Genomic DNA, 24,348 nt, shown 5'->3' on the forward strand with positions numbered 1-24,348 from the left:
GTGTTGCATTCCAGGCTCTAGAAGAAATGCTGTGAATACAGCAGAAAGATGAAAAGCGAGTTTAGAGTCCATTGGAAATGATGACCAATAAGCAAGTAAATTCATGCATTTTTAAATACATACACAAATACATAAAGCATATCACTGTGAATATGTGAAACAAGGATGATGTGATAGAGGAATAGAAAAAAATTGAAATGGCTCATCTAGAGTAGATGTAAAGATAAATCTTTTCAGAAAAGCAAAAGTAAGACTTTCAGAATCTTGAGTCTTCTTTCTCTCATACCTACGACAAATGATTTAAAGGATTTATTTACTTAATTGGAAGGTAGAGATAGAGGGAGAGACAGAGAAAGGTAGGGTGGGGTGTGGGGAAACAGAGAGAGAGAGAGTGGGGTGGGGAGCTCTCTTCTAGCCACTGTTGCACTCTTAAATGACCACAACCACCAGGCTGGGCCAGGCTGAAGCCAGGAGCCTAGAATTCCATCTGGGTTGCGCACGTGGGTGGCAGGGGTCCAGATATTTGGGCCGTCTTCTGCTTTCCCAGGAGCATTAGCAAGGAGCTGGATTGGAAGTGGAGGAGCCAGGACTCAAACCAGCACTCATGGGATGCCAGCATTACAGGAGGTAGCTTAACCCACTGTACTACCACTCTGCCACCTCCCCTGCCTCTCCCCAGGATAACTTTTCACCAGAAATGCCACTGAAATACAATTCAATCTCATTATTTTGCTAGAGTGAAATGAAGGCAATGAATAAGAGTTTTTTCAATATATGGATGAATTTTCTAGGGATATTTGTAAGGAGTTTTTCTTTCTGATATAAAAGCATAAGTGAACATATTAATATAGAATTTATTCAGAATGAATGCAAGTTTAAGGTAATTATGTTCAAAAAGAAAAAATAATGTTGAAAGATTCAGATACTGGTCTGTTGCTAGTCATATACTTTGGATAGTTTTTTTTCTATGTATATCACACTATTTACATATACACAATACTATATGACATATTTTTACAAAACCAGGAGCCTTACAAAAGGAGTTGTTTCCAGTGTTTTGATAGTATTCATCTATAATGCTAACTATTAAGTAGAAGCTTTCATCTATAATGTTAAGCTGGTTTTTAAAATATTAGAATGATATAAAGATACCATAATTTTAAAGAAAGGAAGACAACTGAGTTGGCCATTTTGCCCATCCTATTCATCCAGACATTTTTTAAAAAACATTTAGTTATTTATTAGAAACACAAAGTTACAGAGATGGAGAGAGAGAGAGAAAGAAATCTTCCATCCACTGGTTCACTCCGTGAATAGCCACATTATTTTTTTTAATTAAAAGGTATTTATTTTGGTACAATTTTTTTAAAAAAATTCAAGCATAATATTTTTCACAATATGCATTATCCATGAACTTGTTGAAACTCTTCTATTTCCTAACCTGGTTGTAACACAAGCATGCTCATTGTGAGATAGTCCATTAAGCTATACATGTATGAGCTGTGTACTTTTCTGTCTATATCTTATACTTATATTCAAGTTTAACAAAGAGGGACATTGTGCCAACTGATATAGTCTGGATCCTACTCAGGCCTTGGAAGTAGCAGTTTATCAGGGTGCCAATCAATATCCATCCAATTCAGACTCCACCATCCTAAAAAGTTTCCTTACGTAATAAAATTCTCCTCTCATTTGTACTCCATTTAACTTTTATTTAATAAATATAAATTTCCAAAGCACAACTATTGGATTATAGCGGCTTTTTCCCCCATAACCACCCACCCACCCGCAAGCATCCCATCTTCCACTCCCTCTCCCATCCCATTCACATCAAGATTCATTTTCAATTCTCTTTATATACAGAAGATCAATTTAGTATATTCTAAGTAAAGATTTCAACAGTTTGCACCCACAGAGACATACAAATTATAAAGTACTGTCGCGTACTAGTTATACCGTTAATTCACATAGTACAACTCATTAAGCACAGAGATCCCACATGGGGAGTAAGTGCACAGTGACTCCTGTTGTTGATTTAACAATTGACACTCTTATTTATGACGTCACTAATCACCTGAGGCTCTTGTCATGAGCTGCCAAGGCTATGGAAGCCTCTTGAGTTTGCCAGCTCTGATCTTACTTAGAAAAGGCCATAGTCAAAGTGGAAGTTCTCTCCTCCCTTCAGAGAAAGGTACCTCCTTCTTTGATGGCCCATTCTTTCCTCTGGGATCTCACTCACAGAGATCTTTCATTTAGATCATTTTTTTTGCCAGAGTGTCTTGGCTTTCCATGCCTGAAATACTCTCATGGGCTTTTTAGCCGGATCCAAATGCCTTATGGGCTGATTCTGAGGCCAGAGTGCTGTTTAGGACATCTGCCATTCTATGAGTCTGCTGTGTATCCGCTTCCCATGTTGGATTGTTCTCTCCATTTTAAGTCTATCAGTTAGTATTAACAGACACTAGTCTTATTTATGTGATCCCTTTGACTCTTAATCCTATCATTATGATCAATTATGAACTGAAACTGATCACTATGACTAGTGAGATGGCATCGGTACATGCCACCTTGATGGGATTGAATTGGAATCCCCTAGCATGTTTCTAACTCTACCGTTAGGGGCAAGTCCGATTGAGCATATGCCAAACTGTACATCTCCTCCCTTTCTTATTTCTACTCTCATATTCAACAGGGATCACTTTTCAGTTAAATTTAAACACCTAGGAATAATTGTGTGTTAATTAAAGAGTTTAACCAATGGTATTAAGTAGAACAAAAAAATACTAAAAGGAATAAAGTAGTAAGTTGTTCCTCGATAGTCAGGACAAGGGCTGATCAAGTCATTGTTTCTCATAGTGTCCATTTCACTTCAACAGGTTTCCTTTTAGGTGCTCAGTTAGTTGTCACCGTTCAGGGAGCACATACAATATTTGTCCTTTTGGGACTGCAAATGGCCACATTAACTAGGGCTGGGCCTGAACAAAGTCAGGAGCCTGGGACTCTTCGTATCTCCCAAATACTTGGGTCATCTTTCAGTGCTTTCCCAGGTGCATTTGCAGGAAGCTGGATCAGAAGTGGAAGAGCCTGAACTCAAACTGGCACCCACATTGGATGCCAGTATTGCTGGTAGTGGCTTAGCTAGCTCTACTACAATGCCAGCCCTTCATTCAGATACTTTTATTTTCCATGGTAATCATTCCTGGATCAGAAAGTACAGTTTACAACACATCTTTTGAAAAAATGGTTGTTACCAAATACATTTCACTACTATATAATATATAATATATAATATATATAATATATAATTAATTAAACCTCTAAAAAATTCAACTAAAACCTTCAGTGCGAAAAAATAAATTAAATAAAATGATCTTTGTTCAAAAATTAAAGCATGAGGCAGGCATTTGACACAGAGATTTAGATGACAATTGAGTTGCCCGAATGCTATATTAGAGTGCCTGGTTCATGTTCCAGCTCCTCTGTCTCTGATCCAGCTTCCTGTTAATGCATATCCTGGTAGGTATCACATGATTACTCAAGAACTTGGGTCTCTGCTAGCCACATGGAAGAGTCAGCTTGGGTTCCAGGCACCTGCCTTCAATCTTGCCAAGTCCTAGCTATTGTGGCACTTTGGAGGGATGAACCTGAAGATGGGATATTTCTTTCAATCTATTTGTCTCTCTGTTTCTGCCTTCCACATAAAAGTGGCAAATAAATGAAAAAGATTAAAGTAGCATATTAAAAAATAATTAAACCATAATTCATTTTATCACCTGACTATGCAATACAAAGTAAAGAGATAGTAGTTTCATTGCATTAAATTGAGAGTTAAAAAAGATGATGAATGATAAAAGACAACAGTACATTCTATCAAAGAAAATCATTTCAAACTGCATATAATATTTTGCCTTTTTAACCTTAAATTTTATAATATCCAACTATCATTATTTTTGAGTTATATAGATCTGATAGCATTCTTATTTCTTTTCCTGCATAGCTGACTTTTTTAAAAGTTTTACTGTAGATTTTTATTAAAAATATTATTCTTTCCATCTTGCTTAGTCAATTACCAAACAAATGAAGAAAATATTTTCTATTATCCGACATCTTATTTTAGGCTACTAATAAATTTCCAGGTAGATAAAATGAATATATACTGTGTCCTTGTGCATATAATCAAAACATTTATTAGAAATCAATAGCGCTGGCGCCGCTGCTCACTAGGCTAATCCTCCGCCTTGCGGCGCCGGCACACCGGGTTCTAGTCCTGGTCAGGGTGCCGGGTTCTAGTCCTGGTTGCTCCTCTTCCAGTCCAGCTCTCTGCTGTGGCCCGGGAGTGCAGTGGAGGATGGGCCAAGTGCTTTGGCCCTGCACCCGCATGGGAGACCAGGAGAAGCACCTGGCTCCTGCCATCGGATTAGCGTGGTGAGCCGGCCGCAGCGCGCCGGCCGTGGCGGCCATTGGAGGGTGAACCAATGGCAAAAGGAAGACCTTTCTCTCTGTCTCTCTCTCTCACTGTCCACTCTGCCTGTCAAAAAAATTAAAAAAAAAAAAAAAAAAAAAAGAAATCAATAGCAGGGGCTGCTGTTGTGGTACAGTGGGTAAAGCCACAGTCTGGGATGCCGGCATCCCATATAGGCAATGGTTCATCCATTAAGTGTTTCTGAGAATTTATTTTTATAGGATAATCTGTCATAACCTTATATAACTTTCTATTTGCTATAATTCTCATTCTTTTTGGCTTTCTTGAACATTCCCATTATTCAGCTCTTCTGTTATTCTGCAATGATACCTGACTGTATTTGATGTAAACTAATAATATTTCAGTAAGTATATTATCTTAGGATCCTTACAGTAGGCAAGCAACAAAAACCCAACTGTAAGTAGCTAAAGCAAAAAGAGAAGAATGTAACCCAACAAGGAGAGGGAAAGGACACATCAGTGTAGTCTGGCTCCACATATTGCCTCTCCTCTCTAGACATCAGCCTTAACCTTTCTTTAATCATATTGCAGACTAACAATTTCCATGTAGTCACACATAGCCGACGGGGAGTTTCTCAAGTCATCCTCATGGCTTGGACAGCAACAGTTTGCAAATCCCTTGGGAAGCACTCTAATTGACCTAGCTTGAGTTTGATGCCACCTCTGGAGTAGGCGCTCTCCACAGGAGTAACACAGCCCTTAAAGAAGCATTATGGAATTGTGTGAAAGTAGTTTTGGTTGTTGCAATAAATGGCAGGTGCTATTGATGTTTAGTATGCAGAAACTAGAGAAGATGGGTGCCTTGAAATAATCAGAACAATCCCCCAAAATGAACTTTCCTTCTCCAAATGGCATCTTAAGATCCTACTAGACATTTGTGTAAATATCTGAACCCACATATAATTGTTTCATATAAAAATGAATTTTTATATATTTTAATATATGCTATATATTTTCTAGAAATTAATATACACATTACTTTGCTCAGAACTTTACCCAAGATTATTCACTATCTCAGAAATATTCTATCAAACTGCACAAAACTAGTTGTGGAACTTGAGTCACAGATAGAGCTGACATATGTCAGTCTGATTTAACTATAATATTCTTAGGAAAAACACAGGACATGAAAATAGAACATCACATAGCAGAAATACATGAATTTTACCAATAACTTTAGTAAATCTGCATGAATTATACTCACCAATTACCAAAAGACTCAAGATAGATTTAAAAAGTCAAGATCTATCAATATTTTCCTACAATGTTGTCATTTAAAATAAAATAAAGTTTAAAATACTCACCTATAATCAATTTGTTATGAATTTATGATAAAAGTTACAGAAATGAAGCCTCAGAATTTATAAAGTTTTATAGAAATTTAGCAAAGTCATTTTAAATCTTTCGAATCTAATAACAAAGATAGGTTTGTACTTTATAAATGTGTTTTATTTTATCTCCAGGAAGAAATATTTATTCCATTTTATAAAAGTAAATATGATAACAACAAAAAAATTATAAAAGATAGTATTATCCAAAAATTGATTTTAGAAGGAAAAAGTGAACTATAGGTTATATATTTTAAAAATACAAAGAAATTGACAATCTAAGGATGGAAATAATAGGTCAGGAAAATATAAACTAACATACAATTGGGATAGCAATATTTACTTCTGACAAAATAGAATTCAAGTCAAAGACTTATCATAAAGTGTGAAAGATGCTACTTAACGGTAAAAGGCACACTGGGTTTAAAGAAACATATCTGTACCTCACAATGTTATATAAGAATACATACAGTAAAAACTAGCAATTATACAAGCAAATAAAATATCATTGTTGTGATTTTAACACACCCCTAAAGGAAAGGGTTAGATACAGTCAGCAAAACAATAAGTGGGACACAGACAACATAAAAAATTCAGCTATTCATTTCAGTTAAAGCAAACTATTACTTACTAAAATTATTCTCTTAAACAGAGCATATATATTTTGGTTTTGAGCTCACATAAGGCATTTCTAAAAATCAGTCCTGTATTTTGCCACAAAGGAAGCTTCAATAAATTCCAGAGGAGGAAATCACATAGTTTGTGCTCTCTAATGGCAATACTGTAAATTAACAACCAAGGAGTAAATCCAGGTCCCATCTATATGATATAGAAGTATTCAAAGGATATAAAAGAGAAATGATACCATATTTTAAATTAAACAACAGTAAAAATCCTATAGACCAAATTGTGTGGCATCTAAAAACTGAAAAGACAAAATAAAATGAAGCTAAACATTCACTCAAACTTTTGATAGGTGTAGAGTAAAATTACAAACAGAATAGAGAAGAAAATGATACAAATTTTAAAAAAATCAATAAAACGCAAAGCAAAAAAGCAATATAGAATATTCATAAAAAGCCAACTGATATTAAGATAAATAAATTAAGATGAACCTCTAGCAAGACAGAGCCAACAGAAAAGAAGAGGCAAATGAAAGAGATCCCAATGATACAAAGGGAAATATTTAAGGGAGAAAAAGGCTTTTAAACTAATAAAAAGTATATTGTCAAAAACCTCATAAGCTGATAGGTTTGAAAACCTAGAGAAATAAATGTTTTTAAGGAAGATTTATTTATTTTTTGAAAGGCAGAATGACAAGAGACAGACACACAAACATACACACACACAAACACACACACACAGCACTGTGCAATCCGCTAGTTCACTCCTCAAATGCATGTAACAGTCAGGACTAGGTCAGAACAAAGACTAGAGCAAGGATCTCCATCCAGATCTTCCGAGTGGCAGGAACTCAGTACTTGAGTCACCGTCTGCTACCTCCAAGGCTGCATCAGCCAAAAGCTGGATCACAAGCAAGGAGTAGCCAACTGATATTCTTAAATGAGGTGCAGAGGTCCCAAGCAGTGACTTAACCCACTGTACCACAAGGCCTACCCCAATACACTTCTTAAAAAAAAAATTTCAAGATAAAAAAAACTAATTACACCAACAAACTCAAACCCAGATTCAATTGCTTTATAGGTAAATTAGCTAACACTTTTAAGGAAGAGATAACACATAATTCCTATATCATGCAAGAAAAAAATCAATTTAGATGCTAATATATTAAGAATAAATGAAATTATGATTATACTAATATTGCACAATGGGAAGGAAAAACGTCATAAAGTAGTTGAGAATACATTGCTCAAATGTGAAAATGTTTATATACCAAGTAGATGGTGAAATATTCATTACTCTAGGGAATAAACTTTGCATTTATTCCAGTAATGGTTTGCCCTGTGGAACCTGCATTCTCTCTTGATTATCCTTATAACAAAAACTAACTCTGTGTGGGATTTATGTGTGTTTCTGTGTCCATGCATATCTGTGTAACATGCATGTGTAACACGCATACACATCACACACATGAATATTAGTACAGCAGTGTCTTATTTTCTAGTTAGATGAAATTGATTTCTTATTTCTGCTATGCAAGTTGCAAAATTGGCTGGATGCCTTGAGTAGCAATTTAAAGCTCCGTGTAAGTTATCACGCTCTATTCTGTCCTTATTTACCAAAAAATTCCTCCAAACAAAATTGACAAAACAGGCTATGCTATTTCTTTGAAGCTGTCTTCTTGTCAATAAAGTTTACACATTTAAATGAATACTACTCTGTATAATTTTCAGATTATATTTCACATTTGCAGCTGGAACAGATACTAAAAACTGCCATAAAGTGTGCTCACTTTCTTTGCATAACAGATGCTTCAAGAACCTGGGTTTCCTACACATTTCCTTTTTTTTTTTTTTATGCACAGTTTTTGAAGAGGTTTGGTTTTAAGGGTAGGAAATTCTTTATTTCAATTGGGTTTGGAACAATAGCTTTACAATTGACAAGATGGTATTAATCTTTGTTGCTGCTCAATAAATGCACAGCTATTGTCAAAATTTTACATGATTAAGTGAGTAGGCATAAAGGCAACAGAAAAAAGAATTCCAAAAATACCAAAGATATTAATAACGACTGTAAAGCTGTTCTCACAATAAAACTTACAACCTTAGGAGCCTCAGAAAACAGTTTCATTTGCTCTTTGTGGCACTAAAATTAGCTATAGAGCATTGCCTAGTTACTTCATCCTCCTAATCTTCAGTTGTGTTATTTGCAAAAAAATGGAGATAAAGATGCATACCCAACAGAGTACTGATAATGTTTGTGATAATATATGAGGACACATCTGGCTCCATGGGGGCCCTTGGTCAGTTTGCAGGATTTTAAATCTCCATCTAGTAAATCCTTTACGATGTGCATTTTATTAAGAACACAATTGTGTGGCCATAAGCTCACCCCACACGTGAGTGAAGAGCAATTCATCAAAGCAGTCATTGAAGGCCGTCTTCAAACTTGTAGTCCTGGAATGAGCTACATAATCTTCAAAAAAAGTACCTACAGAATCATTCTGTCATCTGTAATTCGAGGCATTTACTCAAGTTTTCACCCAATCACTGAGAAACTTGTAGAGAAAAGACTGAGTATTGATAATAATGATCATATTTTTGTAGCTTCTATAATCTAAGTGATCCTGAGTAACCATTCTGAGTCTACTTTTTCCTTTTATATCCAAAGAAATTAAGACTTGCCTATTTCTGTGAAATTCCTTGAAGTTTCAAGAAATCTGGTCTTCTTACAAATATTTCTGAATTTTCCTATGGGAAAAATTTTTTTATCTTTACTCAAACTAAATTTCTCTCCTTAAAAACCTCTGGTGGTTCTATAATTGCCTGTTTATGCTCCTAATACCAAATCAATGCTTTGATTTTTTTATAAAATTAAAATTATGAGGGGCCAGTATGGTGGCACAGTGGGTAAAGCTGCCACTTGCAGCAATAGCATCCCATATGGGCACCGGTTCGAATCCCAGCTACTCCATTTCCGATCCAGCTCTCTGCTGTAGCCTGGGAAACAGCAGAAGATGGCTCAGGCCATTGGTCCTCTGCACCAGCATGGGAGACCCAAAGGAAGACCCTGGCTCCTGACATTGGATCTGCCCAGCTCCAGCCATTGCAGCCATTTGGGGAGTGAACCAGAGAATGGAAGACCTCTCTCCCTCTCTGCCTCTGACTCTCTGTAACTCTACCTGTCAAATAAATAAATAAATCTTCAAAATGATGGTTGATTTATCAATCATTCATAAGTCCTGAATTCAAAAATATTTTCCAAGAACTCTGCTGATATAAAAATGAATAAGACAAGTAGTCCCTGGACTTCTGGGGTTTGTAGTATTCAGAAAAGATAGATATTAAGCAAAGAATTACATTATACTTTTAATAATTAATTACAGTTTTGACACTTGTCCCCCCAAAAAACACAAGGTTCTTTGAAAGTTTGTGTTAACTTTGTTACTTGGTCTGATCTAAGGACCAGAGAAGACTTCTCTGAAAAACTAGCAAATGAAAGCTTAGATATGAGCTGAACTTACCCAGGGAAATAGGATCGCTGTTGTCACGTTATGGCATATGTGAAGGTCGAGAGGTGGGAAAGGATATTTGAAGTATTTAGAGAACTCATAGCGATAAACTTACTGAATGAGAGGACCAATAGCATAAAATCAAGCTACTCAGAAGGCAGGATCAGATCTTGGAATAATTATTTGCTTTATTAAGGACCTTTATCTGTGTCTCCCCAAAATGAGAAGCAACTTATGATTGTTTAGGTTGGAGTATGACATAATCTAAAATGTTCTAAAAGATCAGTCAGTATTTGTAAGATGTTCAGCATCCTGAACAGATGAATTTAATGGTGCATACTCATTTGGGAAAAACACCCTTGAACTGTTGCCATCAAGCATTTGGTAGACAGTCCTCTTTTTGAAGCACAGAATCAAAATACCTTTGCTCTTTCAGAAAAATCTTTTTTTCAAATGGTAAGATAATATCTTTTATTGTCATTGTTATTACTTATAGTGATGACTCTGCTACTTAACTGCTTTGTGGCCAAAAGAAAAAGATAATGTGTTCACTTTGCACATTTATTAATTAAGTAAATGGATAGATTTTCAACTTTTAAGCTTTCTATTCCTTTCCTGAAACACTGATTAAGTAACTGCTACATTTTTCTTCAAGTGAGCATTTGCATATGATAAAAGTAAACAGAGCTCAGACTCCTGTTAGTGAAACCTCTTGAAAGGGAAAGCTATGAATACTGAGGAAGTGACATAATGGTTCACTATAGATTAGTTAGATATTATTTCAGTGGATTCTAGAGTTCACATTTCAGGTGTGGCAGGGAAGTAGTTTAGCAGTCTTCATTTCGTCCTTATATCTAGAAAGAGCCAGGGAAAAAACGTCAATAATTCCCAGATCTATCAGAGACCAGAAAGTCTTGGAACAAACAGCCACATTGAAATTAGAAGACATATCAAACAACCACTGCTGAAATTTGCTTTTTCATAGTGGAATCTACTTCTTCCATTAAACAGTTGAAACACTTAAAATGGCAATCTTGACCAAATCCCAGGAAGCTGTTTGAGACTAGCATGAGAGTCACAAACTTCTGGGGCCATAGTGAGATCCCACAGTCTTGTTGTCTTTACCTGCAGGAAGAGGGAGGACTAATTATCATGAAACACACCTTCCACCTTGTCCATGACCAAGATCTACGTTCCAGAGGAAAGGACTTTTCAGGAGCCTTCTCTCAGCTGGAAGAAGAGAATTCCTTTCACTCTTACCCCTCAAGCCCTCCTGTCTTACCCAAGTGGCAGAAGGGAAACCATAATCAATGGTAGTCAGATCTTGAAGGAAGCAGATTAGGAATGCTGCCATCAGGGAAGAGAGCAGGATGCAGAGGATAAATATTGTGTCACTGGAGGAACACTAATGAAGGTGACAACCTGGTGACATAGAACCACTGAAAGACTGAAAGTTAGTCGGAAGATTACAGAAGGCTCTATCCCAGCCTCAGAATTCACAAGCAACAACAACAAGGCTCCAATAAAACGACAGTGGTTCATAGCTAGAAAAGCTGCACAACACACAATATCTCTGGGGAAGAGTATGCAAGGGAAGTCCTAAATCAAGAGGAAGATGAAAACAAGGGCAAAAGAGGAATTTGAAGTTGCTGGCACCTGGAGATAAAGAGAACATGAACAAGGCAAAGATCCCAGTCATATTAATTAAAACTTACACCAAAGACCTACTTACCTCAGCACCTATTATCTGATTCAGCATGTTTGCCTTCCAACAAAAAATTAGAGTATGTCAAAAGACAAGCAAAAACACAGTCCAGAGAGAAAAAGCAAGTATCAGAATCAGACTCCTCTGTGATATTGATATTAGAATTATCACAGAATTCAAAATAGGCATAATTAATATACTAAGGTATCTAATGAAAAATAAAGACACCATGTAGGAACAGACAACTCACATAAACAGCAATACAGATAAAACACTGTAACAAAGTAAATTTTCAGTGGACTCATCAGTAGACTGATGCAACTGAGAAAAGAATCAGAGAACTGAGGCTGGTGTTGTGCCACAGTTGGTGAAGGCACTGCTGGCAAAGCAGGCATCCCATATTGAAGTGCTGGTTCAAGTCCTAGCTACTCCACTTCTAATCCAGCTCCCTGGGAATGCATCAGAAGGTGTTCCAAGTACTTGGGTCCCTGCCATATAGGTGGGAGTTTTTGCCTCCTGGCTCTGGCCAAGAAGTGAACCAGAGGATGGAAGATATTTCTCTTCTCTGTCTTTCTCATTTTACCTTGCAAATAAATAAATCTTTTAAAAAAATAATGAGAGAACTTGATGATAGATCAACAGAAACTTCCTAAATTGAAATATACAGAGGAAAAAAAAAGTAAAGACATCAAAAAACTGCAGGATAACTTCAAAAGGTGTAATATATGAATAATTGGAATACAACAAATAATAAAGTAGAACAAAAGAAATATTTGAGTAATATTGGTTAAGAACCTTCCAAAGATGCAGATCTAGGAAGCTCAGAGAAATACATAAACACATATGCACAAACACACAGTCACCTGATTATACGCTACTTTAATAGCAGAATATCAAAGACAAAAAGGAAATCTTGAAAGAAGGAGAGTCCAGGAAAAAAAAAAAGAAACACCTCACATAGAGGAACAGTGATAACAATCATAGCAGACTTATCTAATATGTGAAATTCAGTAACTTTCTGATATAAAAATTAAATTTTAAAAAATTGCCATCAGGAGCTGGCATTGTGGCACAGCTGGTAAAGCTGCTGTCTGTGGTACCAGCATCCCATGTGGGCACTGGTTTGAGTCCCAGCTGCTCTACTTTCAATCCAGTTTCCTCTAATGGCCTAGGAAAAACAGCAGAGGACGGCCCAGGTGTTAGGGCTCTTGCCACCCATGTGGGATACCAGGATAAAATTCCTGGCTCCTGGGTTTGGAGTGGCCATCTGGAGACTGAACCAACAGATGGAAGATCTTTTTTTCCTGTTTCTCCCTCTCTGTAACTCTGACTTTCAGATAAATAAATAAATATTTCTTTAAAAATTACCATTTACAATAACACTGAAAATTTGAAGTGCTTGAGCATAAATCTAACAGATATGTATTTGCATATAGAAAAAATAAAAGCACTAAAGAAAGAAACAAAATAATATTTAGATAAATGGAAAGAAACTTCATGTTCAGAGATTGGAACTCCAAATTGTTAAGATAGCAATTCTTCCCAACTTGATCAATAGACTTACAGCAATCCAAAAAAGAAAATCCTAGGAAACTACTCTGTAGATAATAACAAATTGATTCTAAAGTTTATATAGAAAGGCAAAAGACTAAGAATAAGCAAAATAGTGAAGAAAAATATATAAGTAGGAGGAATTAGGCATACCAGGACTTCAAAACTTACTACAAATCTAAAGCAATCAAGAGAGCATGGTATTGGTGAAAGAAGAGACCTGCACATTGGCTGGCACCATGGCTCACTAGGCTAATCCTCCACCTTGCGGCGCCGGCACACTGGGTTCTAGTCCCGGTCAGGGTGCCGGATTCTGTCCCGGTTGCCCCTCTTCCAGGCCAGCTCTCTGCTGTGGCCAGGGAGTGCAGTGGAGGATGACCCAAGTGCTTGGGCCCTGCATCTCATGGGAGACCAGAAGACCTGGCTCCTGCCATCGGATCAGCGTGGTGAGCCGGCCGCAGCGCGCCGGCCGTGGCGGCCATTGGAGGGTGAACCAATGGCAAAAGGAAGACCTTTCTCTCTATCTCTCTCACTGTCCACTCTGCCTGTCAAAAAAAAAAAAAAAAAAAAAAAAAGACCTGTACATCAATGGAGCAAAATAGAAAGTCAATAGGACTTTTCAAATTCAGTTAACTGATCTTCATGGAACAAAGGCAGTTCAAATCAAAAAGGATAATTTTTTACAAAAATTGGCAATGACTAAATGTCCATATGCAAAAAATAATAATTAGACACAGAATTTAATCCTTTCACAAAAATTAACTCAAAGTGGATTATAGCCCTAAATATAAGACAAAAAAGCATAAAACTGTTAAAAGAAAAATATAGGGAAAAACCTAAGTGACATCAAATTTGGCAATGAGTTTTTAGATACAACACCAAAAGCATAATCCAGAAAGAAAAATCATAATTTGGACTTCATTAAAATTAAAATATCTGCTTTCTGAAAGGTGCTATTAAGAATATCAAAACACTACCAAAATACTGAAGAAAATATTTGCAAAACACATCTCTATAGAAGTGTTTCTATCTAAAATGCAATGAACTCTTAAAACTCAACAAGAAAACAACCTTATTTACAAACGAGCAAAAGACCTGAATACATATTACATACGATAGGATATATAGATGACAAATAAGTGTACAAAAAAAGTTTTACTTTCATTTATGTTAGGGAATTGCATATTAAAACAAGACACCACTGTACACATATGTAAATGTCTCAAATCCAAAACACTTGACAATAACAAATTCTGACAAATATATAAACAACAGGAACTATTATTCATTGCTGATGGGAGTAAAAATAGCATAGCCACTTGAAGACAGCAGCTGATTTGAAACATAAAGGCAGGCAGTGGTTAAGACAGCTTGGGACGCCCACAACCCATAACAGAGTGCCTGGTTTCAAGACTTGACTTTGTTCCTGATTCCAGCTTTCTGCTAATGCATACCTGATAAGGCATCAGGTGATGGCTTAAGTAGTTTGATCTCTGCTGCCCATGTGGGAGACCTATATTGAATTCCTCCTTCTTGGGCACTTGGGGAGTGAACCAGCAGATGTGAAGTTGATTTCTTTCTCTCTCTGGCTCTTTTCCTATCCCATCTCCTCCCTCTCCCTTTCTGTCGCTGATTCCATTTCCATCTTTCTCCTCTCTAATCAGTTTTAAAAAGATAATAAAACTAAACATAGTCTCATCATTTGATTCAGCAATATACTCCTAGCTATTTACCCAAATGAGTTGAAATCCTGCATGTGAATGTTTAGGGTAGTTTTACTCATAATCTTTGATGATGATGAATGAGTCCAGATACACTTCTATAGGTGGGTAAAAGGAAACACTGCATGTGTGTGTATGTGTGTGTGTAATGGAATATTTTTCAACTATAAAAAAATAAATGAGCCGTGAAGCCACAAAAACACATGGTAAAATATTAAATGCATATTGCTAAATCAAAGACACCAGTCTGAAAAGGGTTGTGGGCTTGTATTTTGTGCTTCTAATCACATGACATTCTGGAAAAAGAAAACTATAGAGATAGTAAAAAGATCGGTTGTTACCAAGGAGTTGGGATGAGGATGAACAAGTGAAGCACAGGGAACTTCTAGGGTGATGAAACTATTTGGTGTGATACTATAATATAATCATGGATTCATGATATTATGCACCTGTCAAAGCCAGTAAAACTTCATAGCATCACAGGCAAACCTTAGTAAACAATTTTTTCCGTAAGTTATTTAGGAGGTCAGAGATTTTCCAAAAAGGATTCAGATTGTGACAAAAGAATCTAAATGTATTACAAATGTATGAAATAATGACAGCAAAGTTCATGGGTGGCAAGTGATTTTGGAACGGAATGGCATCTATATGCCTAGGGACCAAAGGGACCACATATAAGCATATAAGCACTGTCCTTGTTTAAGTTGTTTCTTAGTGAGTCAATGAGGTCACAGTTCTGATGCTGCTAGACATGCATTCTAGAATGTAAAAATTACATAAATGGATGGTGGGGGTCAGTTTTCTCTCTGTTACAGTCAGAATTTACAGATAAATAGGGGGAGGGGCCCAGGAAGATTCCTATGCTGATCTATTAGAATCATTGATATCTGAGAACTCAGGTTTACTTTTATTAGTTAGTGCACATCAAAATATGTGTAGATAAATTCATATATGCAAAGATTAGTATATACAACAAATTTCATTGTTCTGTCAGCTGAGACATTGTTTAAAAATGACACTTCTGTGTGGGTGCAAACTGATGAAATCTTTACTTAATATATACTAAATCGATCTTCTGTATATAAAGATAATTGAAAATGAATCTTGATGTGAATGGAATGGGAGAGGGAGCAGGAGATGGGAGGGGTGCAAGTGGGAGGGAAATTATCTGGGGGGAGGGAAGCCATTGTAATCCATAAACTGTACTTTGGAAATTTATATTTACTAAATAAAAAAAAAAAATGACACTTCAGTAGCAACAATCATATCCAGAGCCCAGAGCTCAGATTCTAATGCTGTTCTCCAGTAAATAACCAGGGCTCAGGGTAGAAATGGCTGATTCTAGCACTGGAGCAGGATATATATATGCAAAGCATTGTGAAGTGATAGAAAGTTGAAGGTTTTTAAAAAATACACAGCTATGGGCCGGCGCCGCGGCTCAATAGGCTAATCCTCCACCTTGCGGCGCCGGCACACCAGGTTCTAGTCCCTGTCGGGGCGCCGGATTCTGTCCTGGTTGCCCCTCTTCCAGGCCAGCTCTCTGCTGTGGCCAGGGAGTGCAGTGGAGGATGGCCCAAGTGCTTGGGCTCTGTACCCGCATGGGAGACCAGGAGAAGCACCTGGCTATTGCCTTTGGATCAGTGTGGTGCGCCAGCCATGGCGCCACTGGAGGGTGAACCAACGGCAAAGGAAAACCTTTCTCTCTGTCTCTCTCTCTCACTATCCACTCTGCCTGTCCAAAAAAAAAAAATACACAGCTATGGGAGTATGCCAAAAGAGCACAGGAGCCAACTGAAAGAACTCCCAAAGCAAGAACAATCTGAGCAATAAAGAAAGTACCATTGGATTATAACTCAGAGAATAAATACCCCATGAGTTCACATTGCTGTAAAATAGTGATCTAATGAATTAATAAGTGGGAAATAAGAGACAAATCTCCTTGAAGAATACCAAACCATAGTGTGGATGCTGCATTCTAAAGGAGAAAGAATAACTTCCTATCCTTAGGGTTATGTTGCACACAACTTTTTTCCAAAGAGTAGGGGAAAATGGGGAAAAGAGCATAGTAATTTTACAGTGGAAAAAGCTGACAAACACAAATGTAACTATTGTTATCAAGGCTTTAACATCAATGGTCTTATATGGACAGTATGTACCCAAGTTATGACTGACAAAAATGACAACTTAATCTGAGGTCTTCATAAAACCTGATAAGCCCAATATAGTCCTCAGAAAACCTCAGACTAATTCCAACAGAGAGGCAGTCTACAATACACCTATTCAACATTCCTCAGAACTGTCAGGGTTATCAAAAACAAGGAACATCTGTGAAACTGTCACAACTAAGAGAAACCTAAGAAGACATGAGTGTGAATGTTATGTGGTAATCTGGAAGACATCCTGGAACTGAAAAAGGACATAAATAGAAATAAAGATATCTGAATAACTATGGCCTTTAGTTAGTAATGTATCAATACTGGTTCATTAATTGTAAAAAAATACCATATTAAAGTAAGAATTTAAAAACAGGAGAAACTAAGAAGTATGCAGGAATTCTGTTCTACTCAATTTTTCTGGAAGTCTAAATCATTCCAAATAAAGTGTTTAGCTTTTTTAAAAAGCAATAATTCAATAATTTAGCCATGACTGCCCAGTGGCTATCGTGGTATTCTACAAATATGCAATGATGCTGACACTAGCAGCTAGATATGGAATCACAGTTGCACCTAGCCATGACCACCTTCAGACTTTCTGTTGATTCTGTGAATTAATTGATATCTATAAAGTCTTTTCCTGCCTTACTTAATCAGGATCAGTTTCTGTTGCTGGCAAAAAAAAATCTTTATTATTAATGAAATTGGTAACAGGAAATGAGATGCAGACAGGAGAAGCTGAAGGAAATGAGGATAATCTTGGGTTGGTTATTGGACCCAGTTGAGGTTAAACAGTTATAGTCCAGTATCCCTTGGAGACTCTATTATCCCTGCTGAGGGAGTTATCTTTTAAGAGGAAATAAGCTCTCATGCCCCACTCCTTTACTCTGCCACCCCCACACACACATTTACTACCTTCTCAGCTATACATTAATTCAAATCTCAGAAATCCTCAGGAAGAAATTACAAAATCCAAGGGAAAAAGGCCTATACTCCAAGTGATTTGGGAGGGCTTTGTCACTTTATTTGGAAGTATTTGTTACATGAGACTATGTGGGGGAATAGATTCAAAGTGTGATAAAAGAAGACAAGTAAATACTTTGAATTGTTTTTTTTTTTTTTATGGGGTACATTTGCTTATTTGAGTAACTGAGGTGGTATTAATTGGAACTTGATGGTGTGGTAAAATTCCAAACTGTAAAAGCCCATTTTATTTTTGAAAGCTTTTTTATTTATTTGTAAGTTAGAGTTAGAATGAGAGAGAGAGAGAGAGAGAGAGAGAGAGAGAGAGAGAGAGAGAAAGGGAGAGAAAAGTCTTCCATCAGTTGGTTCATCCCCAGGTGGCTGCAATGGCCAGGGTTGAACCAGCTAGAAGACAGAAGCTTCACCTGGATCCCCCACACAGGTGGCAGGTGTCCAAATACCTGAGCCATCTTCCACTGCTTTTCTCAGGCCATTAATAGGCAGATCGATCAGAAGTGGAACAATCAGGACATGAACTACTGTGACCATATGGGATGCTGGCATCACAAGTGGCAGCTTAACTCACCATGCCACAATGCCAGCCCCAAAATCTCATCTTAAATTAAAACAAAATGTCATGGCTGGCACTGTGGTGCAGTGGGTTAATGCCCTGGCCTGAAGCACTGTCATCCCAAATGGCGCCAGTTCTAGTCCTGGCTGCTCCTCTTCTGATCCAGCTCTCTGCTATGGCCTGGGAAAGCAGTAGAAGATGGCCCAAGTACTTGGGCCCCCGCACCCACATGGGAGACCTGGAAGAAGCTCCTGGCTCCTGGCTTCAGACAGGTGCAGCTCCGGCCATCACAGCCATCTGGGGAGTGAACCAACAGATGGAAGACCTCTTTCTCTCTCTCTCCCTCTCTCCCTCCATCCCTCCCTCTGTAACTCTGTCTTTCAAATAAATAAAATAAATCTTTTAAAAATGCCATAAATCTCTTGATTTAAAAGAAAAGATGAAATCCAAAAAGTTAGGGGAGATAGAAATACTAGAGTAGATTTATCAGGTGCCTTCTAACAAGGTAATTATATTCCTTAAAATGGTCTAGATGACTCTCAAGGAAATCTTCATAAGATCATCTCAATGAAGATGGCAGGATCCTATGGACAAGCAGGAACACTTAATCACATGATAACTATAGAAGCTGCAATGGTATGGTGATAATCGCAGTCCAATCTGGGGGAACAATCTGGTGGTCATTCGTTGTTGTAACATCTCTATGACTAAAAGGACTATCACTCAGGTTCTACTTTTTAACAAAAACTCTACCTCTAGTGGCAAAAGGCTTAGCTCCAATCATCAAAATGCAAAAAAAAAAAAAAAAGTTTCCTCAATTTATTCTCTGACCTGAGTCAATCCTCAAGTTCAAAGAAGCTTTAAAAGGCCAGATACCAGACAGGAAAGAACTGGTGGTGATATTTTGAGCAGATATTGTTATAGAGCCTAAGAAAAAGAACATAGACTTTTGGGAATTGTTATTGTGCTAGCACTAATTTCTGGGGATTCATAATGCCACTGGTCATAAAAGGGGTCTAGAAGAGACCATTTGTGCCTATCTTTCATTCTCTCTTCCCAGTTTTTTCTCCAGGTATTGTTACAGCAACTTTATACAGATGGAATCTGCCACCACAGATGCACCATGTATATTTCTCACTCTCTATCCTAGCATGACTCTGGCAACATGGTGGGACACCTGTGTTAACTACCCAGACTTGGCATATGCATAGCCTGAAAGCTTGGGGAGTTAACAAGCCATAGGGCAACCCAGATCATTTGGAGAAAGGAACCACTGCATAAATATCTCTTAAAACATTTAGGCTGACATTTCTGAAGTGCATTCTTAGGGGCTACTTGGAAGTCCCTGATAGAACAAATTCCCAGAAATTACAGTTGTGATCAATTAAATATTTTGAATAATCAGCACACCCATCTCTGATTACTAAATTCTATTCCCAGAAAGGCACTTCCACAAATAAATTACCTTTGTCTTAGGTTCTGATTTCTAGAGAAAACCCAGTCTAAGATATGAGATTTATTGTAATTATACAATAAGTGTAATTTTGAAACAAAATTAAAGAATTGGTGAGTAGAGATGTAGAATGATTCATAAAGAAGATTCTCCATTTTCTGGAGTGCATAGTTGAAATAGATGTACTCAGCCACCAGCATAATCCTCATGTTAGCTACCTGACTCATAGAATAAGTATAATACATTAAAGATGGCCAAATAAAAGCAATTACTTCTATACTTTCTAATAAGTAATAAACTGAAAACAAAATTACATTTCTGAGCTTATTAACTGATTGTCAATAACTTAAAAGATAGAGTGGTAACTGATATCATATGCCCCATTAATATTTCAGAGTAAAGTAAGTCACTAAAGATTATATATACACCATTTGATGTGTAATAATTGATCTTTCAAATGTTTTTGTCTCTCTATCTCAATAAACACACATCACCAGATGCAATTTACTTTACTTGGCAGGGAAATTAATATACCTTCAAAATCGTGCTTCGGGATCACATTAGTCTCTAAAACTTTTTTTTTTAAGATTTTCTTTATTTATTTGATAGGTGAAGTTACAGACAGAGAGAGGGAGAGACAGAGAGAAAAGTCTTCCATCCGCTGGTTCACTCCCCAAATAGCACAACTGTTGAAGCTGAGCTGATCTGGAGCCAGGAGCCAGGAGCCTCTTTCAGGTCTCCCATTCAGGTGCAGGGACCTAAGCACTTAGACCATCCTCCACTGTTTTCCCAGGCCATCAGCAGTGAGCTGGATCAGAAGAGGAGTAGCCATGACACATACCAGGGCCCACATGAGATGTTGGTGCTTCAGGCAGAGGCTTAGAATACTATGCCACAGAGGCATCCTTCTCTCTTAAACTTCGACAGAATTTTATCAGAAGGAATCTTTCTTATAACTGAAAATAGGATCTCATGCAAGTCCAGTATCTGAGGCTGTAATGCAAATATAACATGAAAATCAGAAACGTCAAATGTGCACATTGGAGGGAGATAGATAAATTCCATGAAAATCATGTGCCTGCCACCTGGAGTCAAGTATTGAGGCTAAATAATATTGGAATAGCTCTTCCAAAACAAAAACATTTTTTTGATCAATGTTGACATGCATCACTAAGAAAGAGACCTACAGTGCTTTGAATAATGTGGCAACATTTGAATGTGTGCCTCTGTCCTATTTATCGTAGTGTCCTGAAAGGTTGCCTTTGTCTTATGGGAGAATCCAAGAGAAGAAAGACTGTCTCCGTTTGCTCCTAGGTTGTGTTGCCATTCATCCCTAATGATATTACAAATTCAATTATGCTCAAAGTACAAGTGTAATCATCCTATATGGAATCTGAAGGCAGTGTTTTATAAGCAAGTCCTTGCCTTCAATATCAAGTAATTATTCTCTTTCTGAAAAACAGTTTTGGTTAGGGACTGAATTCTGCAAAGATGGCACTCCTGAGGAAGACACACGCAGTAACCACTTTGGCCCAAAGCACATATTATGAGCCAGATGATGTTGAATATTAGCCATAAAATTGGACATGCCCTGCCCCATTATCAAGTAGCAGTGACACAAACTTGACCAACTGCAGCAGTTCCAAGTATATTTCATGAATAGTTTACTCATTCTCCCAAGTACTTACATTTATACCACAACCAGTTATTCCTTGACTCATACCTATGACTTTATGGAGGGGAATCTCTATATTGTGATGACACAAGAAAAATATATTTGAGCTTGGTTCATAAACGATTCTGCATGATTTGATGGCATCAGTTAGAAGTAGACTGCATCAGGGCTGGTGCCGTGGCTCACTTGGTTAATCATCCGCCTGCGGCACCAGCATTCCCTATGGGCGCCAGGTTCTAGTCCTGGCTGCTCCTCTTCCAGTCCAGCTCTCTGCTGTGGCCCGGGAAGGCAGTGGAGGATGACCCAAGTGCTTGGGCCCCTGCACCCACATGGGAGGCCAGGAAGAAGCTCCTGGCTCCTGGTTTCGGATCAGTACAGTGCCAGCCGTAGTGGCCATTTGGGGAGTGAACCAATGGAAGGAAGACCTTTCTCTCTGTCTCTCTCTCTCACTGTCTATAACTCTACCTGTCAAAAAATAAAGAGAAAAAAGAAAAAAGAAAGAAGTAGACTGCAGCAGCATACTGAGGGCCCCTGAATGATAGTTGAATAAAACTTCATTGTATGAACCTACTCATATATATATATATATATTTTTAATTTGTATTTATTTTATACTGAGTTTATTCCTGAGCCATAAGTTTTTGCTTCTTTAGTTTCTTCTGGGATATCTTTTTCTTCTGTGCCACCTCCTCTTCTGGCTTAGGAACAATCTGTTCCTTCTCAGTGAGGATCATCTCGATGTGGCACGGGGAGCTCATGTACGGGTTGATCCGGCCGTGGGCTCTGTAGGTCCGGCAGCGCATCTTGGGGGCCTTGTTCACCTGGATGTGCTCAATGACCAAAGAATCTACATCCAAACCCTTCAGCTCAGCATTACTCTCTGCATTTTTAAGCATGTGCAGCAGAAACTCGGCACTTTTTTTGGGCCAACGACCCTGGGTCCAACCCCACTGCTTGTCCTGGGCACATCTACCAACTCCACCATTGTACCGACGGAATGGCACACACTGCTTCTTTAACGTGACGTCTTTCAGGTATTTGGTGGCTTTTCGGATATGCATACCCTTGATGGCCTGGGCAGTTTCTCGAGTGTTCTTAAAGTGAACGCGAAGATTCGAGCCTCTTGATTTGCATGATTTTGTGGGGTTTTCTGGGTCCAGTGAGTAGCGAACCATTTTCGCAGGTCACCTAAGGCCGCTTACAGGAAGAGGCGAACCTACTCATATATTAAAATTACTTTTTGTCTTGAAGGAATTGTTGGCCCTATGTTGAACTACAATAGGCACTTGTTTGGCTGAATGGAGGGACAAGATTGGAGGATTTATGCCAATGATATTTGAGTTAAAGTAACTGGATGGAAACCTTAGAATAAACCTAGAAGATAAAAAAATGTTATCCCATATGAACACATAAAGGCTCCAATTTTAAAAGGTCCTTTAATAATTAAGTGAACAAGATAATTGGTCATGAATGAAGTGGTTGATAAGTGATGGACTTATGTAGAGTCCAAAATTACAGATGAACCCTACAAATGCAGCAGAAGACAAAAGCAAGAAATTATGAATTGCCATTTGGTTGATTTTTAGGTCTTCTACAACAATGTGCCTCTGTTGTTCATCAATTTTTATAACATTTTGAGGTCCTATATTTCTTTTGTAATCATTATATCTGATTTCAAAATGAAATACAGAGCAAAAGATGAAGCTTCACTCATTGCAAAAGTCATAATACCTCCAAATAAATAAGTTCTTTTTTTTTCCCTCATGAGGAGTTGGTCTAAGTACATAATGACTTCATGGTAGAAGGTCAAAGATTAAGTCCAGTTGTTGGGCCCAAATAAGAGGCAAAATGTTAACCCTCAGAACTTTGATCCTCTGTTTTAACCAGAATATGATCTGAATTAGTAATTCCAATAAATGTTAATTATAAATTATGTGATGTGTTCAAATTTGGTAACTTTTAACAAATGGCAAAGCACTCTTTACCAGAATCTAGAAAATAAGGAATATAATTTAATGCTTAAGATGTTATATGTAACAGATTATTTATACTTCATTCTCTTCTATTTTTATTTTCATACTCCAAGGGACAAGTGTCTTCATTGTCAGCCCTGAAATAAATTTATTAGGAAGGAGGTATACAACACTGACCAACAATCTTCAGAAAGTAATCTCTCATCCTGGGAAGATTCAATGCCATAAGTGTTGAGAATAAAAAACTGTATCATGCCCATGAGTGAAGCATCCACCAGTGTCTATTCTCACTTTCAAAATCACCCACTAGGGTTTATAGATTGCAAAGGCATAAATGAGAAACTTGCTCTCAGAGGCCTGGTGGGTTTGTCATGGAGCTTTTTTATATAAATAAAAGAGACACACAGAATGGAAATTACATTATTTTTAGTGCTGTGTTAAAGGGAAAGGTCAAGTTAACCCCTTAAGAATTCAATGAGCAACATGATGTACTATGTGTCCAGCAAAGCAATCCCCGAATGGCCCTTATGGACATCTGGTGTAAATCATCCATCTTTTTTGCCCCATTAAAATCAGTGGCACCTCATTAAAACAGTTCAGCAGCTGAGCGCACACATTATTTGGCCTTCAAGGAGTTAACG

General features: G+C 37.5%; 1 protein-coding gene across 1 annotated transcript; it reads right to left on the bottom strand.

Annotated features, from left to right (window-relative positions):
* Positions 1–22,333: 22,333 nt before the first annotated feature.
* On the bottom strand, positions 22,334–22,965 carry LOC100339582 (large ribosomal subunit protein uL22-like). The gene has a single exon (XM_051822095.2). It carries the CDS (start codon positions 22,907–22,909, stop codon positions 22,355–22,357), a length of 555 nt encoding a protein of 184 aa, XP_051678055.2. The 5' UTR covers positions 22,910–22,965; the 3' UTR covers positions 22,334–22,354.
* Between the last annotated feature and the right edge of the window lie 1,383 nt (positions 22,966–24,348).

Source organism: Oryctolagus cuniculus, chromosome 12, assembly GCF_964237555.1.
Source record: "Oryctolagus cuniculus chromosome 12, mOryCun1.1, whole genome shotgun sequence".
NCBI lineage: Eukaryota > Metazoa > Chordata > Mammalia > Lagomorpha > Leporidae > Oryctolagus > Oryctolagus cuniculus.